Source organism: Dromaius novaehollandiae, chromosome 18 (genome assembly GCF_036370855.1).
Source record: "Dromaius novaehollandiae isolate bDroNov1 chromosome 18, bDroNov1.hap1, whole genome shotgun sequence".
NCBI classification, from domain to species: Eukaryota; Metazoa; Chordata; class Aves; order Casuariiformes; family Dromaiidae; genus Dromaius; species Dromaius novaehollandiae.
The window spans coordinates 6,330,556-6,345,303 of NC_088115.1; the positions used below are offsets into that span (position 1 = coordinate 6,330,556).

Sequence of the window (14,748 nt, forward strand, 5' to 3'; positions counted from 1 at the left end):
CTGGGCCGTTCCCTGTCAGGAACCGCTTCTGCTGCCCCCACTGCAAGTCCCCAGCGCTCCAGGATGCAAATACTTCTACAACCCTCTGCGCTTGGCACTCAGCCGTCCAAGAACGCTTATTTTCACAAGCCTCGGCGCCCACCCTAGCCCAGGAAGCCTCCGCAGCTTCCGAATATCTGCTCTTTGCTTTTGAACACAGCGGAGCTCGCAGCTCCCAACAGGGTGCGAGGGCCGGCGCGGGGGCCGGCGAGGGCAGGCGGGCGGCGGGGAGAGCCGGGCCAGGGCGCCGCTCCCCGGCCGCCTCGCTACGCGGCGGGGCCCGGCGGCGGCGGGCAGGCACGGGGCAGGGCTCCCCCCGCCGCCGCCCCCGGGCCGCGCTTCCCGACGGTCCTCCGAGACGCCGTGGGGCGGCGAGGGGCGCAGAGCCGGCGCAGTCCGCCGCAGGGCCCGGCCCGGCCCGGCCCGGCCCCAACGGCCGCCCAGCCCCAGCCGCAGGGCCTGGTCCCCGCCGCAGGGCCAGGCCCGGCCCCAACCGCCGCCCGGCCCCAGACGCGGCCCGACCCCCGCACGTCCCCGGCGCCGCTGGCGCGGCGAGGCCGCCATGAAGGGCCCCGCGGCGGCCCCTGCCGACCCGCGCGGGCGCTGCAGCCGCCGCCGCCGCCGGCAGCCGGGAGGGGGGTCTGGGGGGAACTGGGGGATACTGGGGAGGGGGGTGGGATGACCGGGGGGGGGGACTGGAATGGACTGGGGGATACTGGGGGGGCTGGGGTGACCTGGAGGGAACTGGGATGGACTGGGGGGATACTGGGGGGGCTGGAGTGACCTGGGGGAGACCTGGGATGAACTGGAGCACTGCGATAGATTTAAGGGACTGAGATGGGCTGGGGGAATGGGGATATGCGATTAGGGGCACTGGTGTGGACTGGGGGAACTGGGCTAGACTTGGGAGGGGGAATGGCATGCCGGGTGCTCCATTCAGGAAAACAGCCACTTCCAGTGAGTTACAGGTTGCGGTGAGCCGGGGTGCCCGGGCAGTCCTTTCCCCCAGAAGCAGGATTGCACACCATTTCTGAGCTTGCTCTCTTTTGCTTTTTGCAAAGGGATCTCTGCAGCAGGGGTCAGGTGGGACACCCGGGGGTCTGGAAGAGCTGCAGGCATGAGTGCACCATTGCCTGCGAGTGCAAGATAAGCACACTGTGCCCTGGGCTGCTGGTGGCCAGGCCCCACCTGAGACCGCCTCTTGGAGAGGACAGCGTGTTCACAGTGCCCGTCCGCTCTTGGCCCCCACCCGATGTGCAGCTCTGCAGATCTGCCCCTTACGCTGTGGCCAGCGCTGCCGCTGCTCAGCCCCCTGTGGCTGCCAGAGGGGAGGCAGGGGCCAGAGAGACCCTGGCTCTGCAGAGACCGTGTGCAAGGCTGGGAGGGGAGCGTGGCTGTGAGAGGGGGCCCAGGCTGGCCTGCCCCCGCGCCTGTCCATGTCCCTTCTCACATACCGCAACTCACCTCCCCGTTCCAGGATCACCCCCACGGCGCTGACAGCAATGCGACCGACCCGGCCTCAGGGCAGAGCAGCCAGTGCGACAGCCCCAAGCAGGCACCAGGGCAAGACAGCCCACCGCTCCCCATGCCCTCTGTGGTGAAGGTAACGTCTCTAGGTCCCGGATCTTTGAGAAGGGGAACAAGCCCTGGGTACATGGCTGAAGTACAAGCCTAAACTACCAGCACGCCACACCTCACATGACTGGGAGTTTTGGAGGTTGGGCCTTTAAAGCCTGGAATAAAGTAGGGAGACGAACCCCACCATCAGGTGCTGCAAGTTGACCTCATTTTGTAATTGTATAAAGGTATAGCATTGCACCCTATGAGAGATGATAGCTCAGGTCCTGCACTGAAAACATCCCCTGGGGCTGGAAGCAGAGGGAGACACAAGGCAGTGGGGAAATACACTTAAAGCAAGGCGCATCATTCTTCATCTCTTGTGGTCTCCATCCAGCTGGGATGAGATGTTGCCCTGGGGGAGTCTCCCCAAGTGCAGGCTCAGCTGTGCTTGGAGCTGGACTGTCAGGGTGCCTGTAGGGCTCTGCCCTCGCTCTGTCCCAGGCCTCTGAGTTTCCAAGGGAGTAATGAGAGCTGTTCTCCTCGCTAATTCCTTTTCTTCTTGGACCAACAGTCCAAATCATCCAGCGATAGCAAAAATCGTCACAAAAAGCCCAAGGACACCAAGCCCAAGGTGAAGAAGTTGAAATATCACCAGTACATCCCTCCAGACCAAAAGGCAGAGAAGTCCCCTCCACCCATGGACTCTGCATATGCCAGACTCCTCCAGCAGCAGCAGCTCTTCCTGCAGCTCCAGATCCTCAGCCAGCAGCAGCAGCAGCAACAACAGCAGCAGCAGCAGCAGCACTTCAGCTACCCAGGGATGCACCAAGCCCAACTAAAGTGAGTGGCAATGTGCCAATAGCAGGCTTTAGTCCACTTCCATGCCCATTTGTGCCAGTGCAAGGGGGACAGACACATGCAAGTGAAACATGAAGGCCTGGGAACACAGTATAGTTTCTTGTAAAGCTGTCTGGCTTTGGGTTCTGGCTGGGACACCTGTGACCTGCTGGTAGGTCCCCAATGATCTCCTCACAGTCCAAGCTGGTTCTTCCTGGGTTTGGCAGTCCTTCAGGTCTCATACAGGAGATGGTAGGCTCAAGGGAGCAGAGAGGTGGTATATGGCACTGGGTACAGAGACCTCAGGGGGCAGACAAGTTACATCACATTTTCTTTCTTGTTTCAGGCAATCAAATGAGCAGATGGTCAAAAGTTCAAACTCTTCATCAACTTCTGTCAACAACACCCCTCTTTCTCCTGTGAAAACCACCTTTTCAGGCCAGACTTGTGTCTCATCTGTCAAGCCAGGTCCTCTGCCATCTAACCTGGATGATCTGAAAGTGAGTGCAAACTTTATCACCACAAGAGCAGAGTCTTACAGCCTGAATGTGCCTTGCTATCTCCTAAGCATGCAGTGTGATGCTGCAGGCTGAGCTGGCTGGGAACGATTGTGTGTCACAGATCAGCAAACCAGAGCCACTGCGCTGCATGCAGATCCAGGAGTACAGTCACACTGGGTCAAGAATCAGTCAGTGCAATGTTAATTGAAAATGTGGGATTGCTGCTCTGCAGGTGTTGCATGGGTACATTGCTCCAAGGCAGATATCAGCAAATCCTAAAGTGTAACTCTTGAGATGGCTGCAGGCCAGGGCCTGAGGCTGAGGACTAATGGAAGATCTGTGCTGCTGCACCTGCAGTTCATGGTTCCATACCTGCTCTAGTTTTATGATGGCCATCATGGATGCTTCTAGCAGACCAGCCAGAAGCTAGGAGATCAGCACGGCCTAGACACTCACCAAATAACTCAGCTTCTCCGTGGCTGTTGTAAGCCCATGCTAAGTCCATGCTGCTTCAGCTGCTCTGCCAGCAGCAGCGAGGCCAGCTCAGCTTTCTGCACAAGCAGAGATCCCTGGACTCTGTAGCTATGAGCGCTGAGCTGGATACTATCTAAATCTTTCATATAGGCAGGAGAGGCAGGGCACAAGGAAGACTCATTCATGTTGACAATTCTTTTGCACTTTGTTAATTGAGCCTCAGCCATGAGGAAGGCCAAAGGTGTGCCCTTTTAGGAGCAGAGGCCTGTGCGAAATACTCATTATTAAACAGAGCAAATAAGATGAGGTAGAAATAACATGAGCTTGGCCATGGTGATGCCCTGGCTAAGATTTCTGAACCTGATACAAATGCCTCAACCTGGAGTTTTTGGCTCCACAGGTATGTGCTTATGTTTTCTGAGCTAAGACACCATCAGCTAGTTCCTGGACTGTATAAAGTTCCTTGGCTTTCATTGAAACTGCTAGAAAGTGAGTCATGGGTTACCTCTGTGGCCCAAGGACTGCTGCTCGCTCATGAAGAGCAGTCACAATTGCTGGAGGAAGAAATGTGGTTTTCCTGTTAGGAAAGCTCAGGGTCCTGAAGGATGTGCGGCACTCAGTGCTGTGCACAGTGGCTCTGGCAACTGCAGGTGAGACAGTGAGCCTCTGTGGACTCAGAGCTTTAAAGCAGGAGGCTGGAAACCCCTGTGATCTGAGAGTCCTTGTTAGAAGTCTCAGGTAGCAACCTGAGGGCTCGCCTCTGAGGGGAGACATGAGGAATGATTATCGGTGACTTTCCTTCTAGGTGTCAGAACTGAGACAGCAGCTGCGAATAAGAGGCCTGCCCGTATCCGGTACAAAAACTGCATTAATGGAACGGCTGCGGCCCTTCCAAGAGTGCAGCAACAGCGCAGTACCAAACTTCAGTGAGATAACAACTGTCACCTTCCCAGTCACTCCAACGAGCACCTTGTCAAGTTACCAGTCGCAGTCCTCCACCAGCATGTTATCGAATGGCTTCTACCACTTTGGCAGCACCAGCTCCACCCCACCCATCTCCCCAGCCTCCTCTGACCTCTCTGTGAGCGGCTCTTTGCCAGACACGTTCAATGATGGGCCCATGTCTTCTCCTCAGTTCGGTCTGCAGCCATCACCGGTTCATGGCAGTACTGAAGAAAGCCTCATGAGCAGCATGAATGGAGGGAGCATCCAGCTGGAGCTGGAAGGGATTGACACAGAAAAAGACAAGATGCTGGTGGAGAAGCAGAAGGTCATCAATGAACTGACGTGGAAGCTGCAGCAAGAGCAGAGGCAGGTTGAAGAGCTACGGATGCAGCTTCAGAAACGGAAGAGAAGCAGTGGCCTTGAGGAGAAACAACAGTCCACTCAGCATTTCTTTGGGGTTCCCATCAAGCAAGAAAACACAGTGTCCAGCTGCCCATTTGCATCCAAACAAACTGCCTTGAAAGGCCAAGCCAACAGCTCGGATAAGTTAAGTAACTGTGGGGTGCCGCAGCTGCCTCACATTGTAAATAGCCACTGCTTGGAGCCTGCAGGCCAGAGCACCATCACCTCCTCAACATTCCTTAGCCCGCAGTGCTCCCCCCAGCACTCTCCGCTCGGGGCTGCAAAAAGCCCGCAGCACATCAGCCTGCCGCCATCCCCTAACAGCCACTATCTCCTCTCAGTGTCCCCCAGCTCACAGGCAGAAGGGCGCAGCGGGTCCCCGCAGACCAACAATTGCCTTCGCACAGCATCGGTAAGTGGAGAGTGTCTCAGCTGGCATCTCGGTGGTGAATGTGGTTGTGTTCATGGGCATTTAGTCAAACCTGCCTCTCTGAGTTTTCCTATCAGACTGATACTGCTGGCATTCAGGATGGGCATCCAGAGGTTTGGGGGAGCATCCGGGGCTACCTGGAAAGGTAGAGAGTAGCTGAGGTGGAGAATGGGTTGAAAGTTGATGGCACCGCAGGGTCCTCTCCAGGGCATCTCCCGGGAAACCCTGCTGCCACCACAGCCAATTGCCCTGGGGGAAGCCACAACACAGCTCCTTCTGCCCCACAGAGCCGTGGCACAGCTTCTTTTGCTCTGAAGGGGCTGTGGCACATCTCCTTAGGCCTCATGGAGCCCTGGCACAGCTCCTGCCCCGGAGGAGCCTTGGCATAGCTCCCTCTTCCCCAGGGGATCCTAGCACAACTCTCCCTGCCCTGGGCAAGCATTGGCACAGCTCCCTGTGCCCTTGGGGGAGCCCTGGCAAAGCTCCTTCTTCCCAGGGGGTCCTGGCACAGCTCTCCCTGCCCCTGGGTGAGCACTGGCACAGCTCTTTCTGCTCTGGGGAAGCCCTGGCACAGCTACCTTTGCCCTGGAGGAATCTGACACAGCTCCTTCTGTCCTGGGGAGAGCTGGCTTAGCTCCCTCTGCCCAAAAGAGTCCTAGCCCAGCTCCCTCTCCTCTCAGGGAGAGGTCCTGGCACAGCTGCCCCCACCCTGGGAAAGCCCTGGCATAACTCCCTCAGCCCCATAGAGTCCTGGCACAGCTCCATGTGCCCCTGGGGGAGCCCTGGCACAGTGGTATAGTGCTTTTCAGCATCTTGCTGAACCATTGCTGCTCCCCACAGTGTTAGAGGGTTTTTGACCACTGGATTGAAGGAGCACAATTACCCCAGTCCTTCGGGAAGCCTTTTCTTGAGAAGACAGAGCAGACTTGCCATTGAGATGTGCAGTTGTGGGAGAGCTTGTGGCACCGCCACAGGCCACTGATTTAGCAGCAGAGAGTTGTCCCTTCAGTGTCCACCACTCCTCACTCAGCCGACTGGACTGGTGTGAAAACTGGGAGGGGACGCATCTGGCAGATATGCAAAAGCAGCCACAGGATGAGCAGCACAAAGTGCCGCTGTCTGAAGCCCCATTTCCTCCCAACACCATGTATTCATCCTACCAGAGTTTCTCAGGCAGCAGGAGAACCCGTCATACAATGTGTAAAAGCACACTGCACTCACAGCGGTGCAAGGCATGTGGTGCAGTCACAGAGCACGCCCACTGCATTCGTAGCGGATGTGCAACAAGTGTGCACTGAATACACAATAGCTGCACAGCACACAGCAAAAACACCCAACACTCAAGCAGGACAGTTCATGAAAGGCATAAATGCATTCCCACAATCAGGATGCTGAGCAGTGTGCAGTGGTGTGCTGGACAGTGGAGTACAGTGCCATGGGGGTGAGATAGAAGGTGGGATGCACTGTTGCCTCTAAGCTATTCAAGGTACAGTGGTATAGATGAGATTGGTAGTTGGGCACAATACTATCAGTGGGCTGGACAGTGGGGTGCTGTGCTGTGGGGGCAATATACTGAGAGAGGCAGTGAGGCAGCTCTGAAGAACTGGGCTGCAATCAGAGGGCACCAAGTGCGACCAGCAATGCTTCAAGGGGTCCTCTAGGTCATTCCTCATTGCCAGAGTGAAAGGGACATGCATAGGGGATTGGCTCTCTCTGTCCTGCAGCTCATCCTGGCTGCGACACGAGCCATCCTGGACTTTTCTCAGCTGCCCGTGAGGGGCTCCCCGGGGTGAGGTTCACTGCTGTGGGGGTTCAGGCCCCCTCCTTCAGTGAAAGGAGCTGGGCAGCAGTTTGCAGCTGGGGGAGCATCACATTCCTGGCAAGGTGCAGCTGACTGTCACCAGGGGGGTTTTGCTCTCCAGCTTTCTCTGCACGTTCACAGCTGAACTGAGCACCAGTCTGCTCTGAGGGATCACGTCTATGGCCAGATCTCAGACAATGACCAGAGGTCAGCCCGTCCCTGGACCTCACTAGTTTCCTCAGAACTGACCTAAAGGCACTAGTTTACCTACCTGTCTCCTGCCCAGAGGCCTGGCACATGCCCTGTTTGATCTAATTTGACCTATAACAACATTCATTTCTTTTGAGTCACTCTGGTTTCAATTGGGGTGAAAGAGACCTGGGCCTTTGACAGTGCCAAAAGGAGCGTAATCTTTTCCCTGTGCATTGATTCCATTTCCCTATATTTCCCCCACGCAGATGGCTACGCAGGCAGGTCAAAAGTTTTCTATTCCATCCCCAAGTTTTTGTAAGTCAAGCCCAGCCCTCTCAGAGGTAAAGCAGCCTCCACCCTATGAGGATGCAGTGAAGCAGGTAACTGCATGATTTTTTTTTTTTCTATAGGTCTAGGGCTCTGCAGGGTGTTCTTTTACAGTTAGCATAACCATCAGCTGCAGGAGTTACAGCCCATTATGTGGTCTCTGGATAGGACAGGCCTCTTTCCATGGGTGAGAGGGGAGTCCGTAAAATCACCTGGGAGGTGAGCAGTAAAATCTGAGTCCGTAAAATCTCCCGGGACGGGCTTTCCTTGAAGTGTTAGTTGCTAAATACAGTCTCCACAAAGCAGTCAGATACTATGCCATGTATGATATTTGCGGTGTCTTCGCTGCTAGTGAAAGCTGCCAGCCCACCCTAGGGGCCTGACATCCCACACAAATGTCCAGAGACTTTGGGGTGCTCCTCTTTGGGATGCTATATGAGAAACACACCCTTGGGCATCCCAAATGGCTAGTCACTGGGAAACTTCACCTCTCTTCAGCCCAGGAGCAAAGTGCCCTGCTCCGTGCCATCTGCCTCCCTTAGCCTTATCCTGGAGTGCTGTTCCCATGGGAAGGATTGTCTCCATTACCCATGAACCCCTTACTTCTAGTGAAAGTCTGTCAACAGCTTCAGTGCCAGTTGTGATGGTGCCTTTAGGAGAGTGGAGTGATGCCATTGGCAGTGACAAAGATTGGCTTACCTTAGCTGGCAGGGAGGACTGTGGAAAGTCCTTCCAATCTCAGGTCAGGAACAGGATGATGCCACTGCATTGCCCCCAGTGAGCTGCAGGGAGTGCAGGCAGGCACGTGCCAAAGTTGGGTGCCAAGTCCAGAAATTCTGTGTGCAATTGCTCTGGGAAGAGGCAGTCTGAGGTGGCTGGATCCTGCACAAGAGCACAGAGCCAGCTGCAGGGAGGGGGAGCACGCAGCGCAGTGCTCTGCCCATCCACCTCCCTTGTCCCAGGGCCCTGTGGTGCTCGTCTGAACGCCCCTGCTGGCCCTGTGTTGGCATGACATCTTCCATGCATGGGAGGAAGCCATTCGTGAGCTCTAGAGCCACCCGCCTGGCTGATGGCCAGAGGGACCTTCCTCCTAACGCCCTCTACTCTCCTCTTTGCCGTTTGCTGCAGCAGATGACACGAAGTCAGCAGATGGACGAACTCCTGGACGTGCTGATTGAGAGTGGAGGTACGCACTGCTTCTCTGTTCCCCTCCAGCGCTTCCCCTCCAAGTGAGCTTAGGTCCATGGGGCCCAGCAGCTGTCTGTGTGCCCCAGTGGAAATGCCCGAATTGAGTACAGCTTTCATTTGGCATCCCTAGGCCAGGAGCTGCTGAGATCAAGTCCAAAAGCGCAGAGTTGCTGTGAGGAAGCCTGCCGAGGCCCACGCCTGCACACGCACTGACTCAGTGGAGGGGTCTGGGCTTGGGCGTACTGCCTATGCCAACTGCTCAGAGAAAAAGCCGCGAGGCAGTGCCCTCCCCATGCAGAGCCACCGTGTTCTTCCCCAGTGTCTTCTGCCATTCTCAGTGCTGCCAGTGCCCTCCCCTGTGCGAAATGCTGCCAGGGCCCTCTCCTATACACGACCCAAACCATGCCCGTCCCCACGTGAACAGCTGCCAGTGCTCATGCCCTGGGGACGGGGTCCAAACCCGGGGAAGTCAAGAGGCCAGAAAAAGGGAATGTGTCGGGCTTCCCACAGGGCGAGCAGCACGAGAGGGATTGACTGGGGAGCGGGTCTCCGTAGGCATGCCCGGTCCGCGTGTGCAGCTCAGGGGCTTTGGCAGTGCCTCTGTGCCCAGCAGTGATGAGCACTGCCTGAGCACCTCAACCACCTTTTGTTTGTTGAACAGAAATGCCAGCCAACGCCAAGGAAGATCGTTCCTGCCTCCAGAAAGTACCTCAGATAACAGTGTCTACAGGGAACTCCAGCACTTCACTCCCAAAGTCATCTGCCCCATTTGAACAGGTCTCCTCAGCCCAGCTCTCGTTTGAGCACTGTCCAGGCAGCAGCGACACTCACCTCGAAGTCTTACTGAACGCTCACAGCCCGCTAGGGAGAGCTGGAGAAATTGCCCTGCTGAAGATGGGAGGAGAAGAGTCCCACTTCGAAGGGATGATAGAGGGGTTCTCTGGCAAAGCCACAGATGAACTGCTCACCTCCCAGGAGATTTTACAGACTCCTCTCTCACCCATGGAAACCCAGCTCTCCCCTTCCCCTGCTGACGGCTCTGGTTTACAAATGAGTTTCACTGAATCTCCATGGGAGACAATGGAATGGCTGGATCTAACCCCCCCTAGCTCCGCCACGGGCTTTGGCTCTCTTACACCTGCAGGTCCCAGCATCTTCAACATTGATTTCTTAGATGTTACTGATCTTAATCTAAACACCAGCATGGACCTTCACCTGCAGCAGTGGTGAAAGGGAGGGTGGTGGAAGCAGGACACGGTATGCCCACAGCAGCCAGCACAGTGTTTCCGTCACACCAGAGAACCCACAGGGCTAACATGTCACATTCAGGAGAAACTGGAGTCATTTTCCCAGCATATAAACTTGTTCCAATTTCCAGGTACTGCAAATTGACAGCGCAATAGCTCTGGTACTTTGATTTTCCTCCATCTACACATCACCACAGACGATACCAGTGCCTTTAAAAACACTATTCTAGACTGATAATTTTCTAGAACTTCCATTTTGTTTCTTCCGTCTTTTTTCCGCCAGTTTTAGGAGTCACTCCCATGAGAACTGGAGCAGCTCATGACAAAACTGTGGGGTGAGGAGAACTCACCTGGGAAGCAGCAGAAATCATCCAGAGGATGGCCCATTGCTACCCCATTCCCTACTCCCCTCCTGCCCCACTAGCCCTTTAGGCAATATTGGAAGGCACGTCCTAGCCATGCTGAGACCAGGAGGTGCAGGGGCGGGGAGGGCCAATCACTCTGCCCAGCCCAGGGCAACAAGCACACTTCTCTGTGCCAGACTCACCTTTCCTTGCTTCCTGCCTTCTGTCCAAAAGGCCTCAAAGCCACATTGCCCTAGTCCCTGCATAGTTGTGCTCCAGGTGGGTGAGAGATGGAGCCTGTCATGTTCATGGTGGCACTTAGGAATGTGCGCACACTTCCCAGTGGGATGGAAGCCAGAGAGCAGTCCCAGCTGCAGTCTGAACTGAATCAGGCTGAAGCCTGTGACCTTGAAACAGAGAGTTCTGGATGCTGTAGGCAGCTGCTCAGGCTGCGGATGCAGGTGTCGAAGGGAATGGCGTTCAGATGGAGCTGCCATGTCCCCACTAGCGTGGTACAGATAAAGAGATGTGTAATGTGTTTTGGCCCAAGTTCAGGAGCAAGTCATATGGAAAATACCACAAAGTTTGGTAGGGAGCGTCCTCTATGTGGCTGGAAGGAACAATGGATTGTTACCACCCTGCATGACCTGGGAGCCAGGGGAGCCAGAAGTATCAGCTCAGCTACCTGTAAGTGGGACAGGGTCGAGCAGGTCGGTGTGTGGCCACAGTTTTGTATGAGCATCTGCTTTTGTAGTCTCCACTCCTTTGCACCCATTCCTTCTTCCTTCCCCCCATTCTACCTTGTTCCCCAATAGATTCTCCCCTTTTCTGAATATACGCCGGCATCACTGTTCACTCAGCTCAGAGCAAGACCATCCAGAGAACAGCTGTGAATCACTGAGCCTAGAGGAGCTTGTTCTTCTGAAGCCCACAGAGATGGATGCTCTCCTACAGTGATGCCTTCAGTTTGAAGTCACCAGCATTTCTCCTATGAGTCTCTGTGCAATATACTTCCTCAGGCTCTAGTGAGAAGGAGCCTTTGCTTCACTTCTTGGCTTCCACCAAAGAACTTGCTGCAGACTGTTTGACGGACACATCTACTTCTTTGCAATTCTGGTTTTGCCAAAGTAAATATTGTTGCTGACAAAGATTGTTAAACTATTTACAGACTGAGTGTATTTAATATTTGTGTTACTGGAAGGACAGCACATTGGAGATGCAGCAGCTGGGGAGGAGGTCCAGCACGAGGGGTCTGCAGGCAGTCTGGCCAGCAGCTCCTGCGGGATGCTCCACTCGAAGGGCTGCTGGAGCTGTCGAAGGAGCTCTGCAGCCCTTGCTGTGTCTCCAGTTCATGGCGTTGTTGCATGCTGTATAAAGAACATGGCAGTAGCTTTTAAGTCACTATTTAAAGCACCACTTTTCTATTGTACAAATGGTCACAGTGCACTGCTAGGATAGATAATCACAGGTTGCGTTTTTTTTTTTTAAGGAATTTCTTTTTGTAAGTGAAAGATTTTTAGAGCCATTTCATGGAGAATATTAATAGCACTTGATTCAGAGTAGTGTTAGCTGCTACACTGCGTAACTGTACAGGGCTTTCCAGATAATTTTCTCCTTTCAACAAATGTATTTCCTTATTTAAAGGGATGCTGTCAGCTTCAAACTTGTAAGCAAGCACATTGCTTTACCTATGTTACCAGCAACACCTTCATTATTAAAAACCCCTTTGTCTTGCCACTCCGTCTGCTTACAATTCGCTGTTTGATTTCATTCAGCTGCAATAGCAACAGCCATTCCAACTGCAGTCATTTGGTTTTAACTCCATTCCCTGAGGCAGTTACAGTCCTTGCAAGAGCATAAGTCTTTCTTTCAAAGCAACAGTTTTTCCTGGAAGATTTCTAAACAAGCTAGCTGGAGTCTCCTGTTTCTAAAGACTTTTTCTTCCGTTGGCTTTGGTTTCACTTTGTTCTTTTACAAATCGTGCTCTTCGGGTCAGCATCCCTTTCAAAGGAAGCGGTCAGCACTCTGGACCGTTGCCCAAACGCCTTTACATTTTCCAGCAGCCGAGCTCCCGGCTGCGGTAGGCCTGCTGGCCGCAGGGCACATCTGGGGGCTCACGGCAGGGCCCTGCCCGGAGCTGGACCTCCCTTTGCCTGCAGGGAATGTCAGAGGCAGGCTGGAAAGCTTTGCTGGGTGCTTTGGTTTCCTTCTGTCCTTCAAGGGCCAAGATCTAGCAAAGCTTTGCATGTGACTGGTCTTGCCAAGGAAGCAGAGGGAAGGGGGACACATTTTCAGCCACAGAGTGGAGGCATGGTTTATTTTTGGTGAGATTCTCCTAGTGTCTGCACTCATTTGCTGTCACTGTATGTTATCTGCTCAAAGTCTTTTTGTTCTCATTACTGTCATTTCAGTAGGCTGACGGTGAAAAGTAAAAGCTGCTCATGAAGTTGCATATGCAACTTCTGAAAACCTTCACCTGGGTCTGTCTGATCTTCCTGAGTAAACAGAAATATCTCAGCATCTTAGTGCCTAAGGCAAAGCAAGGGCTTTGCCCACCATGGGGGAAATCCTGAGTCCTTCTCCCCAGTACCCGGTACTGTAGGTTTCCAGATTCATCACATTATTCCTTTGATTAAAAAGGGTTCTTAGAACATTTGCACATCTATTTGAGGGAAGGTAGTGCCTGTGTGTTGAAAGATGGACTTAAAAGGTGAAATGATCCTGAGACATCGCAGAAGTGAATCTGGAAAAAAAAAAAAAAAATCACAGAATCACAGAATGGTTGAGGTTGGAAGGGACCTCTGGAGATCATCTAGTCCACCGCCGCCCCCCCCCCCCCCCCAACTCAAGCACAGTCACCTAGAGCACATTGCCCATGATCGTGTCCAGGCAGATTTTGAATATCTCCAGAGAAGGAGACTCCACAGCCTCTCTGGGCAACCTGTTCCAGTGCTCTGTTACCTTCACAGTAAAGAAGTTTTTCCTCATGTTCAGATGGAACTGCCTGTGTTTCAGTTTGTGCCTGTTGCCTGTCCTGTCACTGGGCACCACTGAAAATAGTATGGCCCCATCCTCTCTACACCCTCCCTTTAGCTATTTCTATACATTGATAAGATCTCCTCTCAGTCTTCTCTTCTCCAGGATGAACAGTCTCAGCTCTCTCATCCTTTCCTCATATGAAAGCTGCTCCAGTCCTTTAACCATCATAATAGCGCTCCGCTGGACTCACTCCAGTAGCTCCATGTCTCTACTGTATTGGGGAGCACAGGACTGGACACAGGACTCCAGATGTGGCCTTAGCAAGGCTGAGTAGAGGGGAAGGATCACCTTCCTTGACCTGCTGGCAATGCTCTTTCTAATGCAGCCCAGGATACCATGGGCCTTCTTGGCCACAAGGACACGTTGCTGGCTCATGGTCAACTTGGTGTCGTCCACCAGGACTCCCAGGTCCTTCTCTGCAGAGCTGCTTTCCAGCAGGTCAGCCCCCAGCCTGCATTGGTATATGCGGTTATTGCTCCCTAGGTGCAGGACTGTGGACTTGCCTCTGCTGAACTTCATGAGGTTCCTCTCCGCCCATCTCTCCAGTCTGTCCAGGTCTCTCTGAATGGCAGCACAGCCCTCTGGTATATCAGCCATTCCTCCCAGTTTTGTGTCATCAGCAAACTTGCTGAGGATGCACTCTGTCCCTTCATCCAGGTCATTGATGAATAAGATGAACAATACTGGACCCAGTACTGATGCCTGGGGGACACCGCTAGCTACAGGCCTCCAACTAGACTTTGTGCCACTGATCACAACCCTCTGAGCTCTGCCATTCAGCCAGTTGCTGAATATATATAGAAAATATAGATGAAAAATCAACTAGTTTCCATAAACATCTTTTAATCTCTTAACTATACACTGCAACCAAATACACTGTGATAAACTGCCTGGACTGAGTCAAGTTATGGTTAAAGAATAGGAAGATAGGTCTCAGGCTAAGATTATTTCAGGAATACTAACAGATAGGAATGCTTGCCTGTCCTATCCCACTGTTGAGAGCTGAGCTGTTTAACCTACAGAAGAGGAGCTGAGAGGACATGCTGCCAGTCTCCCATCTGTAAAAGGCAAACAACAGGGGGAGTAGGACAGGGAGCCACAGATCTAAACTGCAAGGAAGATTCTTATAAGGTGCTAAGCAAATATTAGTGAAGGTTTGGATGAGATCATCTGGGAGAGCCAGATGCTTAGTCTTGGTCCGATCAGTTCAGACAAAGGGCAGATGGAGGGATGCAACAATCTCTTGAGGTCCTTCCAGGCTCCATCCTTGCTAAGGATACCTGCAGCAAAGCTCCTCCACTGCCTGGAGAGGGCCTCTGCTCAGCTATGCCCCAGCCAGTTGCTCTCCAGCCCCCACTGGAGCTGTCTCCTGGGAGAGGATGGACCATGCTGGAGGGAACGACCAGCTAGCGGGACGGGGCCC

General features: G+C 53.8%; 1 protein-coding gene across 16 annotated transcripts in view; it reads left to right on the top strand.

The window, feature by feature from the left end:
• MYOCD (myocardin) overlaps window positions 1-12,026 on the top strand; it is a 281,336-nt gene extending 269,310 nt beyond the window's left edge. For 14 of the 16 annotated variants that reach the window (XM_064522499.1, XM_026120545.2, XM_064522505.1 and 11 more), the window contains 7 exons: window positions 1,517-1,642; window positions 2,171-2,439; window positions 2,783-2,936; window positions 4,216-5,169; window positions 7,447-7,560; window positions 8,636-8,693; window positions 9,357-12,026. In XM_064522499.1, the coding sequence (XP_064378569.1) occupies window positions 1,517-1,642; window positions 2,171-2,439; window positions 2,783-2,936; window positions 4,216-5,169; window positions 7,447-7,560; window positions 8,636-8,693; window positions 9,357-9,925 (2,244 nt within the window). In that variant the 3' untranslated portion in view covers window positions 9,926-12,026. The remainder of the gene's footprint in view (window positions 1-1,516; window positions 1,643-2,170; window positions 2,440-2,782; window positions 2,937-4,215; window positions 5,170-7,446; window positions 7,561-8,635; window positions 8,694-9,356) is intronic. The other 2 variants (XM_064522496.1, XM_064522495.1) reach the window with 2 other exon arrangements.
• Window positions 12,027-14,748: the final 2,722 nt, after the last annotated feature.